Source organism: Pleurodeles waltl, chromosome 2_2 (genome assembly GCF_031143425.1).
Source record: "Pleurodeles waltl isolate 20211129_DDA chromosome 2_2, aPleWal1.hap1.20221129, whole genome shotgun sequence".
In the NCBI taxonomy this organism is placed as follows: domain Eukaryota; kingdom Metazoa; phylum Chordata; class Amphibia; order Caudata; family Salamandridae; genus Pleurodeles; species Pleurodeles waltl.
This window is the reverse complement of record NC_090439.1, coordinates 990,219,623-990,234,204: the sequence shown is the minus strand read 5'-3', so window position 1 is coordinate 990,234,204 and position 14,582 is coordinate 990,219,623. Positions and strand designations below refer to the sequence as shown.

Below are 14,582 nucleotides of genomic sequence, written 5' to 3'. Positions count from 1 at the left end.
ATCACAATACATGCACTCGCTCTCACCCTGACTCATTCATTTGCTCGTCCTTACTCACTCACCTATACTTTCTCACTCACTCAGACACACACTATCCCACACTGTAACATACATGCTCATATATACTCACACTCTATCACCCAAATTCTCCCTCACACACGTGCACTAACATAACATATACGGAAAAGTATTTTAATTTACTTACCTAAGATGCTGTGAAGGTTCCGTTTCAGATCCTGCTACTCCACTTTTTCATGACATTAATAGTGAATGGTAGATTAGTATTCGCTATTATTGTAATAATAAAAAACAGGAGGCTGGTGCCTGACGCTGGTAATGCCAGCAGGCACTGTTTTGGCACAAATGTTTCCGCATTGGATGCCGAGGGTCCCAGAAGCAGTGCAGGGGTCATAAAGTTGGACTAGAATTCCTGTGCCAACCATTGTTGTACCCGAGCCATTCCAATTTCCTCAGTAGAACTCTATACATTCCAAAGTTCTCACATAAGTAACAAAGAACACAAATGTGTGTTTCTTGTAACAAGAAGTTAAGAATGTATGCAAAAAAATCCCAAAAGATGTAAACTCCTGCTCCTCCATTATGTAAAGAGGCTCAGAGTAGAAGCTGATTCAACCACTCTCTGATTCCTACCTCTTGGCCCTTCAAGTCAACTCCCAAAGCCTTCTCTCGGGGTCTTTTAATGGCGTAAACCAGAAGCAAGAATGTTCCCAAAACCCCAAAGATTAAGAGGTCCAACCAATTAGTAATCTTCACCGATGGTAAAGATATCTTTCTAGCAATCATAAAGTTTATTGCACAATTAATTGAAATCATTGCAATCTAAAAATAAACCTTCTAATAGAGAACAATAAAAAGCAATTAACCAGCCATGAACCTAAACTTACAAAAGCAATATATTGATTAATCGCACAGACAGGTTTATCCAACGATGGATCTTATACAAACACAACAGCAACTAATATCAGCAGTTTAAAAGTTCACAGAAAACCAAACCCATAAATTTAAAAAACACCCACATAATTGGGGCTCTGCACCACTAACACATACTATGCCTGCATCTGAGCGGTTCCTGATTTTCAGATGGGTGAACGATTGTCTCAATATTTGTCTTTGAAATCCAGTCAAATCCTGGTAAATACACAATATATGTAAAAATCTTTCCTCCCGTGAGGACTTTATGTGGCTTCATAAATGTTCCTCACCGTTTCTCCAGTCAAAACGAAAACACAGTATTAGAAACAATCACATTCTGAGTCTAACAAGCCTATATTTATATTTATAAACTTAGGTGGGTAGAATCATCCACACATCTGTTACTTCTCTACGAGCTGGTGATGTTTATAACGTGAGATCAGCTTTGGCTGTTCCACAACCATCTCCTTTAAAATGAGGCTGTGGAAGCTGGTTTCTCCAAATGTCTCCTAAGAGCAAATTTTGGAGGGAGGATACCAAATAACGTATACAAGGGTTTTTGTACCCTAGGGAAGCCTTATTAACATGCTGCCATATTAAGTCGATCTCTACTGTCTGAAGATGGATGCAACCATTACCTTCAAAATACCCTCCTAATCTTGAGACAGTCGAAAGTGATGCATGAGACAAAAGGTAAATAAATGTTTGGTGCCTTAGTCTGTTTTTAGGGGCAATCCCTTTCTTCTGCTAGCATTTCTTCAGGATCTTCAAATATGTGCTTTATGAAGGTCTGTGCTATGCTACTGACCTAAGAACTGTCGGTATTCGCCCTAATGAACTTCCACCCATTGTAATTAGTGCCAACAGATTTCGCTCAACACCAACTTTCCACCAGAAATAAAAGAAATACTAAGATCACCTGCTTTACACTGCACTCTAACTCTCAAACATTGAGGTGATGGTGCTAACCTTCTTATTTTGTTTTTCAGCAAATTGTTGCCATTAAGCAAGCATACAAACGCTGTAAGTAGCATAGCTTTTAATGTGTTAAGTTTTCCTAAGAAGCCATTAGGTTGGTTGTTTACAGAGTTACATATTTGCTATCCTTCTTTCCACAGTATTTGAAAGGGATTTGGAATCAGATGTGAAAAGTGACACAAGTGGTTCATTCAGAAGCATACTCATCGCCCTGCTCCAGGTAAATGAGCACACAGGCAGGAAAACCTCACTTTTCGTGCACTTTAACTCTGTGATATTGTCATTTAGTGTAATATCATTGCTGTATTATATGGTTCCACTGTGGTCTATTTTCTCCAGATATACCAATAATTGTGAAATGGTGAAAATCCAAAATTAACCCTAGAGATCAATAAACCCTATTACGGAAAAGTGCGCTGGGCAAGCAAAACTCTAGTTGCACTCTTTGTTCTCCATAAGTACTGAGCTTTTTTTTATTCTTTTTTTAATTTTTGGGGAGATACCACTAACACATTTGTTTTCAGATTGGCATTTGAATCAAAATGAATTGCACGTAGTGTGGTCCAAGTCATTACGATCCTGTATAGTTTGGGAATGTTCCTTAATGATTTACACAGATAGGTTTGAAATAATAGAAGCGCACCTTAGGAGGCGCCCATTTGTTTGCAGTCAGTCACTATGTGCTGTCAATGCTGAAGATATGCAGATATTTTTCTCTTCGAATTGTAAATGAAATATTGTTCTAGTTCACGAAGGGCCTCGCTTGGTGGTTTGGGCTGGACTGTTACCACTGGAGCAGGGTCAAGACTGATTTGCATATAGCTGGATTTAAACAGAGGTGGCATATTGTGCAAAATAATGATGGACTTGGATATGGCCTGAGTAACTACCAGTGGCTGAGATTAATTCAAGCATTCAATCCATCACTTCTTTGTATACTTTAGTAAATAGTAGAGAGGCTGCTGAACAGAATTTATTCCCCTGGAGGCAGGCAGCCCACTTCCATGGTGCACTGTACACACATCATGTTGGATGTGGCACCCCAAACAAACATGAGTAATACAGGCTATACATTATGGGTTCTACTGTCCAACGTTTGTGGCATTGTGAAGTGGGGTGTCTGTCTGATGTCTCCTCTCTCATGGACTCAAAGTGCATTCCCACACCTACTTGAGTGGGCCTACTAGCTACTCATGGCTACTGAAGGGCCCTTAAATGCCACCATCTTTTTGTAACTGGGGTGTGTTCAATAGGATGTGTATGTGGCACGTTACTCATGTGTTGCTTGATTGTGAAACCACATGTAGGATAACTTGTGTCCCGTGGAGAACATCTGGAGTGGTTGAAGAGAACACTGATTCGCTTTCAGGCTGCCTTTATCCCCCTTGCGTGCCTGACTCTGTATGCTGCTGTCCCTGGTGAAGTATTTCTGGAGACTAGCTGGGGGCTGTGTGGAGATACAGCCCTTTTCTTGCCAGACCCTGCACAAAAGATATGTGAGCCCCCCTTCTCCTAGAGCTGGAGCGTTGCTGACAAAAGGAGAGACTCTCAAAGGCCGTGTGTGTCTCTTTAGTTGTGTGGTGTCAGATTCGTAATACTACAAAAAAATACAAGAAAGAATAAAACCGAAGAAGACACACAATATCAAAACAGGATTATTTAAAATGTAAAAATACAGCGAGTATGGCTTGCCCTGGTTTCCCGCCACTCTCCCTCGACTGACCGTACCATGGAATTTGTCTGGACTCAAGAGGAGACTCTGCGGCCCCAGTACATCAGGGTGCCAACCAGCACCAGCACTCTGTGATCCCTCTCCCCCCTGAACCCTGGGAACAAGCCTGTGATGTGGAAGAAAACTGCACTGCTGTAGTTTGAAACTTGGAGACGTTGTACTTACTAGTGCGTAGAAGGGCATGCCCTCCACCAGGAAGATCCAAAAGAAAGGCCCAGCGCACTGAAGCCAGCTTAAGAAATGAGACAGCCAGGAGTCAGGATGACCTGGCAGCCCACCTGGTTAGACTCGCTCAACAACTCCTGCACATATGGGGGTTGATGGCTTGCAGAAAGCTCACCAGTGCAAACACTGTGGAAGTCTATATCTGTCCCTACAAGCAAGAAGGGTTCACTGAGGGATTTCCTCTTCACCCTCAGGATTACGGCAGTGTCCTTATGCAGGTGGCTGGTTTCCCTGATTCAGGAATCCTTGGAACATTGGAATGTTCCTTCTAGCGCTTATTGTAACTGAGTTATTTAATATTGAAATTGCTGTGGGATCTTAACACTAAATAGTAGTTTACCCCGCAGCTGTGATCTAGAGAGCTCTATGGGCGCCCGGTACATCAGGAATCCTAGTAAACAGAACATTCAGACCAACCAGTTTTAAGATACAGTTTCTTACGCCATCAATTTCCATTGAAAATATTGACTTTGAGAGACCATTGTTCAGTGGCCTAACCTCTAACCTCCGGATCTTCAGTAGGTCTGTTACCTAGACACCGAGACCCTGGCACTCTGAAGCCATTGATTTGGGTGGGACCATAGATCATTTTGAGTGGTAAGATTTGAATTTGTTTCTTTGGTCTGTTTTCCATATCCTCACCCAACCGCTTTAAAACCCAGTCTTAACTTTCACCAAACGTCAAAGACAAAAGGCAGGCATATTGTAGCATATTTAATACAGAGTAGCATCCTGCCTGGTGTCTCAGCCCACTTAAAATATCAGACAGTGGATGCCTCTCAAAGATGTCAAGGACACCCAGACTTGAACTTCGATGCACTGAGCCCTGACTGCTTGATCTCACTATTGCTGCTATGCAAATGGGATTTCGTGATCATCCCGCCGAAGTACATTAGTACTTCAGGGCCACTCCAGGGGTGTAAAGTGCTACACAAATGTTACAATACAATACAATACTATGTAACCTGATGCCTAGGAACACAAATGGTGATCTGTACCCACCTCAACTTCTGCCCACCTCAGCTTCTGCCCACTAACCATCGACAGCCCCAGGACACAGACAAAATCAACATGTTAAGGCCTATGCAAATAAGGTTCCCAGAAATCCTTATTGACAACTTCTTGGTAGAAACAGTAAACTGTAGAATAACTTGATACATAGCTACCTTTAGTACTTGTTGCAATCGATTTTTATTGGATGGAAACAAGGTAACCTGATAAACTTAATACTTTGGTTCATGCTTTGTGAACACAATCTGTTCCAGTGATGCTGCCATCAATGACACATCACTAAAGTCATAGAGATTATGAAAAATGCATGCATCGCGAAAAAGAAACATTAGCAAACTTATTCAGCAGGAGAGTGGTAATGGTGTGGTACACAGATGGTAGTGCATTTTAGAGCACACTGGCACAAATATATTTTTCAAGCCTGGTGAGGATGCGCACTGTCATTTACAGTCAGCCCATTTTCTATTGAAACGGCAACAAGATTCATACTGACATGCAGTTTTACTGATAAAACTATAGAACGCACAAATGACAATGTGTGGAAATTGGGTTCCAGCAAATATTTATCATTTGTACATCACCAATCAAAGGGTCTTGATTTGTTTTGATCGTATTAAAACCTTTGTTTCCATCACACTTCAGAATTACAAAAAATATGCTTCTTATGTGTTTTTCATAACTACTGATAAGTTTTGAAATATCCCTACATTTCTTTTACAGGTATTTAAATGTTGTTGTGTGCTAGAAAAAGACTGCCCTCCTACAGCTTTTCCTCTTACATGCCTGGCACCCCCAGCAAGATTGTTAGATAGTTCACTTCACCAAATCTTCACTTTGCAGTCTGAGAAAGAAAAGTAAACACCAGTCTCAATCATAAAAGAATGAGCAGTAATATGTCAGAAGACATAGCTTGACACTTGGCCCATGTTTTTGAACACATAGCAAATGTGACAATATAAGAACATCATTCAAAGGTATCTTTAATGCTCATTCACCTTCTGAACTCCAACTTGTACCCCTACTTCCAGCACCTATTAACTGTTCGGTTGAACAAGTGTTACAACACAAGACATAATGAACAAGTGCTCATATGACGAGGATGCCCAAGAAACATGCATGGTTCTATGAAGCACCATGGACTTCAGAACCCCCGCACCCACATTCCATACAGCATGTGACATGAACAGTACACACATGTAGAGTGCAGACAACAGGTGGAAGGGTGCAATGTATGAACTCTAACCCCAAAATTACTTATTGAGAGCATTGTCCCACTCTGTGATCACGCATACTTTATTTTATGCACCCGGCACAGCGCGCCTGGTTAGGCAGATACAATGTTCTGTCACAGTGCAGCATTGATAGGCCTAGTGAAGCTTTCAAACCACCAGTCCATCTTTCATAGCAGAGCTCCTGGAAGAAAGGGCGGATATTCCTCTGCCAGAGGGTGCCACGAATGATAGCACTGCCTACGGTGGGGCTTTCTGGTCTCGGTAGCAGGGCCGTAGCTTGGTCAGTAATATTGGGGTGTGAGCTTTAGATTTTCTGACAATGACGCTGATATATAATTAAAAAATATATTATACAGGAGCAGGGTGCATGAGAGGGGCTTAGGGGCAGTTGGAAAGGAAGAGGAATGCAGGTGGTAGGGGTACTAAGCATGGCCCTTTGACTGCCACTTTCACTCACACACATACTTACACACACACAAAAATTCACACTTACATACACTCTCACATAAACACACTCTCACCCGCAATCATGTACACAGCATACATTTAATAGCATTTTTTACTTACCTCAGCTGCCATGGAAGGATATATTCCTAATCACAATTAGTGTGATAGAAAATGTACAGAAAACATAGAGAGTGGAGCCCCAACTGACGTCCCTGAGGACCAGCTTCTACTGTGTTCCTGGCACTGAATTTTCCCCCTCTAAGGCCTAGGGTCTCAAAGGCAGTGCCAGGGGTAGCAAAGGCAAGCCAGGGCTCGCATCTGCGACCCCTAAATGACGTCCATAGTACTAAGTGAGGGAAAACACAGTACTTTGTAAACTTACTAGCATTTTTGAAGACTTTCAAAACAGAGAAATGGTATGAGTTTGTGTGCGTTTGGTGTTTGTGCATGTACAAAATCCGACAGAGACCTCACCATACCCGACTAAAAGCACCTGTACCCAATTATTTACTAGAAAATCAATGTAATGTACAACACTTCACATGTAGAGAACTATCAGTGGGCTCCTGATTGCTTGTTGCGTTGGCACCCACGTCTGTAAAGGCATTCCTTTCTTTGCAAGGGGCCATCTTCTAAACAAATATGAAAATGCTGTTTTGAGATGGCACCAGTGCATATTTTATTCTGGTGCGATCCAAATTACAGAAGGGACCCCCAAAGCATCTCCTCCTCCTTTCAGAGGTGCCCCGGGCGCCAAAAGCAGACGGAATTACTTATTGTGTCCTGGGAAGTTTTGTCTCCTGTGATGCACAGGTAGGACGAAAAAAAAAAATCTTATTTTGAATTGAAGTGGACAGCAGGTGGCAGCAGAGGCCGCATTTGTGACAGATCTGCACCGGTCCAGCAAATGTTAAAATGTTCTTGGTTTCCTTCAATTGTGTGCGTTTGATATTCAACATATTTACAGCCTCTCTCTCTCTCTCGCAGGCTAACCGAGACGAAGGTCTTGAAATAAACGAAGATCTGGCTGGAAAAGACGCCAAGGAATTGTATGAAGTAAGTATACATGGGTTCAAATAAAACGAATTGTGCATCTCAACACTTCAACCACTGTTTCACAAAAAATGTGTTTTCACAGTAGTCTTTATAGTTCAAGTGCAATTTTTGCAAAATGTGAGACCCTCCTTTTTTAGACGATGAATTTGTTCGCTGACCCAAACCCTGCCTCATCTCTCGCACCCTCTGCTTCACAGCTGCCCCATTAAATCCCGTGATGAGACGTGTACATCTTTCAGAAAGTCAAACACATGCTTCTTAAGACCAGGCAAGTGGAATCCCATTAAAAGGACGTTGCTGCGGGTTTGGGGCCATATGCACGAACACATTTTCCCATTGACACAGAATGGGAAAAAACCTTTGCTACATCCGGCCCTTAGGTCCGTAATTCAAATGGAACAGTATTGCGAATCACACCGTACTCGCCAAAAATATTCGCCTTGAGGAATCCGACTCAGAGAAAACACCCCCAAAAATAAAATTGTTACAGAAAACACTAATCGATTAGTTGGAAACATGAGATAATTGCTAAAGAAAAACGTACTTTCTTTCGAAAAATGATGCAGTTTCTTAAACCCAAAATCTCATCCATTTGGAAAATAAACATCGATTTGTGCTTTCCAAACCTAGATTTATGGAACACTTCTGATAATTCGAACTGTAACTAATCATAGAATTTGTGAGATTTTCCACACAATTTACATTAAAAATAAACGCCTTTGCATACTGTAGGAACAGTTTTCAATAACTGGTGCATTCGCGCGGCTAATGAAATTAAGTCAAACTTTACCTGTGGCGAAATGGCTTGGGCCTTTCTCCCTGTATGATATATAATTATAATTTTAAAATAGATTTAAGTCTTATGGGTGTGCTGGGGAGGGTTCAGATTTACGTGCAGCCATGGTATTCAGAAGGCAATTTGAAATATGTTGCATTTGATCTTTGCAAGTGGAAGAGTTACTAAGGCACCCGGCGAGAACATTGTAGTAGCCTTTGACTTCCTGAAGATTCTCGTGTCCCACAAACATAGGAGTGCCATGATAGCTTCCTTTGACCTGGTATTCCCACCAGATTGCTTACAAAGGGAAGATAAAAAACACAGACAGTATTCAGAGTTTCTCTGTCTTGCTGGGCACCGGACACTGCTGAGCTTGCTTTCAGCTGACACAATAAGGATCAGGAGAGAACCTCACGCAGGCTCAGAATCCTGAAAGATTTGAAAAGGAGGGTGTGCAATGCTTTTGTCAGGTAAGTGAGGTCTCGTTCAGATCCCAGCTTCTGGCCTAGACGTTGCCTCATTTTCTGTTCACTGCTAGATGCCTCTAAAAGTGGATACAGCTTTTCCTGCAAGTTAACGTTAAGAATGTTTTCCTGAACGTCATGTAATAATTGTCATATTTGTAAGAATTATGGGACGTTTTGCGGGAGAAACTCTGAATCGTCACAGACCCCTAAATCAAAGTAATTGTACTGTGTGTTTGTTCTTTACTGTATATTTGGCCTGAAGAAGATATGAGATTGCAAGTTGCATCCATTACCGAAACATATATGTTTATATATCTGCGAGAGTCAGACCTGCGGCCTAGCTCCCATTGCTGCAGAAATGAGTTACTTTACTCCATCTCTGATCGTTGTGAAAAGCTGAATGTGCACCAGTCCTTTAAGGATATAGCCCTCTTTCAGCTCTGCCTTGTTTCCATTTTAATCTGTGCAAGTAACATCCTGTGTGTAAAATCAATTAGTGCAGCTACTCTATAACATAGAATAAAATGTATTTAAATATTTCATACTGCACATGATGATTTAAATTTTTGTTCAAGTCACAATTAGCAAACATTGAATTAACTACAATGCTGGCCCATGTTACATCATGTGTTCCAAATAGTGACCCAATGTGGGTACCTCCTGCATCCCTTGATCTATAAACGCGTTTGTACGGGTTCTTTTGTGGACAATCCATTTAAAGTGCTTGCATTTCTAATCATGAACTGAAAAAAATCATTCGAAAGTTGAAATGTGTTTCTCTGTTTTTCATTTGAGGCAGGACAAGGCCGCTGGGGTACAGATGAACTTCAATTCAATGTTGTCCTGGCAAAGAGAAATTACATGCAATTAAGAGCTACTTTCAAGGCCTATGAAGTTGTAAGTACACACTTCAGCAAACAACACTACTTCTGCTGAGCCTGTAATTAAGTACAATAGACCACTACAGTAGTATCTGCTTATTAGAGAAACACAGAAGTCTCTAAGTGTGAAATAAAGTGTGTGCTTGCACTTATGCGCACATGCTGTGGGAACGCATATACCCTTGAGATACTTCTACTCATTTCTGTACTTTCAAATTCATACTTACCTCTTTTGGTGAAAGGTTAAAAAACAACGGCAACATTTCAATACAATTTGGCAATTTTCATTAGTACACTTTATTGTTTTAAGATGGTTCTTTTACCAGAGGTGCGCTTTGAACAGGGGCAGTTGTCCATATGTCTGGACCCTCGCAGGGCACAAGTATCTCTTTCCTTACTTTGTGGCATTTGCCCTATTTCATGTAGTGAGGAGTCCCCCTTTCTTCCACTTCACAGACTGCACCTTCCTCTCCATGCACATTTTCATGTTTTTGCAGAGATCTCCAGTCCTTCTCTCATTTGATGAATAGAGTCCTCGTCCCCTCCAAGTGTGAGTCTCCTTCGAACCGCGCCCTCACATGCCAACCTCCTTCAACATGAAGAATTGAGTGCTGCCTCCAGACCATGTCCTTGCCTGCTATCTTGCCGCATCCCTTGCGCATGGCCCAGTCTGCCCCCACCAGGGCATACATCCCTTCCCTCATCCTGCGAGTATGAAGAGGCACAGCTGGAGTCCGAGAAGGCAAGCCTTCACTTGCTGGCCCGTTGAAGAAATAAGCTGTCACGGTGTTGATGTCCATCAGTCTGGTCTTGGCTCCACCGTGACCCACCTCTGTCCACTGACTGACAGCGCTGAATCAGAATAGTTTGTGTAGCATGGCCTCTGCGGTGGTGGTGAAGGACATTGGATGTGTGTAGATTTTGAAAGAGTGTTGGCAACAATAATGTCAGGTAGAAAGTTAGAGCACACCATCACAAGTAAAGATGGAGTGTGTTTGGTGTGGTAAGAGTGGACTTGGTGAGTAACAATATCCTACTAATTATGGCTGGATGCAGTGCTCATGCCTGGCATGGGACAAACTGGCACTGCCCCCTACCAAACATGTTGCTGACTGGTGGGCACCGGGGAGGTGAAGGTGATTGTGGACCATTCATGAGCTTCAGGTGCTGACATGAGTTCACTCCATTCATCAAACAGTGGTGAAAGGGGCACAACCTTGCCCTTCGCTGCTCCAGTTCTGCCAACTTTCCTCTGACATTTCTTCTTTGTGAGACTCAGTGACAAGCAAAAGAGCAGGTGGCATGATGGGTAAACTCTAAGGGTAAAGCTCCCTCGGTCACACAGGGCTATTCATTGGTTTTGCTGCTACGTATGATAGGACTGTGTACCCTCTGTCGAGGTCAAAGAACGGAATATTAAGAACAACACTGAGGAAGAGTAGGAGTCACTGTAATGCCACTGATGGCTCGTAATAAAATGTTACAATTGAGTATTGATGTCAGATTTTGATTATAGACATGTTTTGCCATCAGAGCCACATAGAGTACATAACTCTGCAGGGAGATAATACTTCAGCACCTATTATGAATAAGCAAATAATTCAACCAGAAACACAAATAAAGGTTTTTCCTCCTGCTGTATGTATTTATATCATCTGGGGGTGGTGCACGCCCGGTGCTGTTTCTCAACTATGTATTTGTTTACACTCTGTTGCAGCAACAGTACTGTGTCTTTCCCCTTCGCTAGCTAGAAAGTATTTCACAAGACTTAATTTGTCAGCTGTGCCCAGTATTTCAAGCTCCCACCTCCAGTTTTTCTGTTCTGTAAGAGCAGGCAGGTGCCACTGTCATTCATGACGTGCCCACTGATGGTAACAAAAATTCAAGCAAGGATCGTTTCTGAAAAACCTTACGACTCACCTCAAAACGTGTCTCCTCAAACAACTCCCCCTGCAGTGAACTTTTGCTTAGTTATATTTTGTAACATTTAATATTGCTACAATTAACTTTTATTGGGTACGGATTTATTATCTATTCCCCTTTATTCTAGTTAACATCAAAAGGCAAATTCCCAAAACACATGGCAGGAAATATGGAAATTTACAAACGTACAAGCCCACGATTTGTGTGAACTGTCGGCTTTCCAGGAATTCTAAAAGAAGCCAGCAGTACTTCCGGGAAGCTGTGACAGTCAAGCGTCCCAGGGCTGCTGACATTTACACATCCGGAAATGTAGCAAGTCTATGTTTGCCCATAGGTACATGAAATGCAAAAGTGCAATCTTACTGTCTACTGTGTTTTTGATTCTCTACAAGATAATCATTTTTTCTTCTTTGAGAAGCCCCTTCCCGTGACCCCTGATAAATAATGCTAAACTAAGGTGCACAAGCAGCTTTGTGAATCAGATCCCTTGAATCGTCCTCATTGTTAATTTACACTAAATAAACATAACCCTAACCAAATATCCAATTTTTCTACATGTATAATGCTTTGAGTTTTTATTACACTTCTATTACATACTCAGTTCCAATGAGTGCTATCTCATTATGAATAGACATTTTATCTGAGCCCCGTAGAAGCACTACAGTGAGGCGCTTTATGGCAAGTCACTATTAGAGGTACTAGGCCACCAGTCATAGATGGAGGAGTAAGAGGAGGACACCATGACAGATGCAGCCCAGACTAAATTGTTATGATCTAATTGGAGACTGAGGGAACTGCACTATTTCTCTTGGGTAAGGTGTACTGTGTATAATGTTTTTATTGTCCTAGCATTTTAATCCTAACCAGAATACCCCATTTGGTGAGACAGGCAATGGGCTGGCTCCTGCTTGTAAAACTAAGGGCTGGAGAGAAGGTGTGGCATGACTGGGTTGGGTGGGTGACCCACCAGTTTCAGGAAACCATATGTATGTAAATACATCGTGAGTGTAATTGCGGATGTGCATGCGTGGTAACTCCTTGCGTGGTGTTGGTTTTCATTGTAGCAGCCTGTGTTCCTAATTCAGATGTTGTATTTCTGACATACATAAGTTACACCGGACTGCTAAGAGAAGAGTTTTCAATGACCTTCTGCAAGACAATTTTAGTGTCACTCATCTGCATTTACACCGAGAGATTTTGGGTTTCTGAGTTTTGTACTCGTGGTAACTATTCAATATTTTTTATATCATCTCAAGTTCTCAACTTTTTGTTATTATCACTTTATTGAAACTCACCACATCATATAGAATCATATATAAGCAGCATCAGCGATCATGTGGTAGTAAGGTTACACAACCACTATCATGAAGGAAGTACTAGCACAGTACATCATCCAATTTTGCATTTGCATACCAGTTCAGGAGCAGTGTCCCCAGCACTAGTGTGGTGTCATGGATTTCCCCACTGGTTATGGAGGTCAAAAACATCAACTATCTTCGATGTGTAAATCTCGATGTAGAGACAACATAGTAGAAATCAAGGGCAGCATATAACCATGTATATAAGGAGAAGCTATGTACTTGTTTCATCCTCAGAGCTCTCTAGTCTATCCTGGTTGCTACGAAGAAGGTAAGTTCTATAAGGCCCTGTATATCTCTAGGTCTTGAGGTGGGCTGCTGTATCATAGCATAGGCTCTTATATAGCCACTGCATGTCTATATCTCCTGCGGCGGCCGCTGTATATGTCAAGGGGGGGGACTATGGGGGAAACAACACTTTTTATTTAAAAAAAAAAGAAACCACTTACCTTGTGCCGCCCGTCTCCCGTCACCATCTCCTGCTGCCTCGCTCCTCTTGTGGCGTCCCAGCATTCGCTGGGACACCAGCAGAGGCTCCCCAACTGCTGGCTCATCCAGGGGGGCGACACCCATCCGCCACTGCAGAGGAGCCGCCCCTGTATATCTCGCAGTCAATCGAGGCTCTTGGATACCCTATTCCTCCCCCAGTTCATAACCACTTTACGCTTGGCCAATAGCAGGGATATTGTCTTTCGGCATTGCACACCCTGTGGGATGTTCCTTATATAACCCAGTAAAGTTATGTCTGGGGCAACCTCCACAAGATTTTGTGACAAATCTTCCACCACCTAAAGAATTGCATGCTAACATAAATCTAGCATAGTCACGTCCGCAACAAAGACATTTTTGGGAACGAGATGGGTCTATCCTGTGTTGTCACACTGGTACACTATATGCTCGGTGAAGTTATTTATAATGTAATAGTTTATGCCTATAATTCATACAAATCATACCAGTTTGTGGGCAGCAATATGTCCCTTGAGCATCAGTCAGAGATTCCCCAAGCTCTGCCTCCCAGGCTACTCTAGCCAGGTCAGAATGTCCCATTCAGCATTGTGATATTCAAGTTTAGAGTTTTGAGACCCATCTAGTGACACCAGGTGAAATCATGAATTGAGTTAAAGGTAAACAGTTGCCATAAATGAAAATATTCAGCATGAAGGCATCCCCCCTGGAGCGGTATTGTTCTAGTGCCATAAATTTCCCTTCTACATAGAGATGACCTCTGTCCGCCATAGACATGTTACACACAATATTTTGTACAGTGTGCTTGGCCATTAGTGGTATCAAAGGGTTATGAGCCGACTTGAGAGCCAGTGAATACCAGTATGCCCCCCTGGTTTTATGATAGAAGGATCTCCAGGCCTTGCATGTGGTAGCAACAGTATGAATCTTTCTTTTGGGGCTTGGAAAGGCCTAACGGGAGCAACAAGGCCAGAGGAATTCCATCATTAGTTTGATCTTATTACGGAATAAGGATTGGTAAAATCTGGCAAAATGACATTGTGCCACTAACTGGTACATTTCTGGGCCCTGTACTTTGTACCCTCCACTCACACAA

At 42.2% G+C, this 14,582-nt stretch overlaps 1 protein-coding gene across 2 annotated transcripts in view; it reads left to right on the top strand.

Annotated features, from left to right (window-relative positions):
• ANXA13 (annexin A13) overlaps positions 1-14,582 on the top strand; it is a 126,263-nt gene that overhangs the window by 106,323 nt on the left and 5,358 nt on the right. For both annotated transcript variants that reach the window (XM_069220713.1, XM_069220712.1), the window contains exons 5-8: positions 1,923-1,956; positions 2,052-2,131; positions 7,546-7,614; positions 9,655-9,756. In XM_069220713.1, the coding sequence (XP_069076814.1) occupies positions 1,923-1,956; positions 2,052-2,131; positions 7,546-7,614; positions 9,655-9,756 (285 nt within the window). The remainder of the gene's footprint in view (positions 1-1,922; positions 1,957-2,051; positions 2,132-7,545; positions 7,615-9,654; positions 9,757-14,582) is intronic.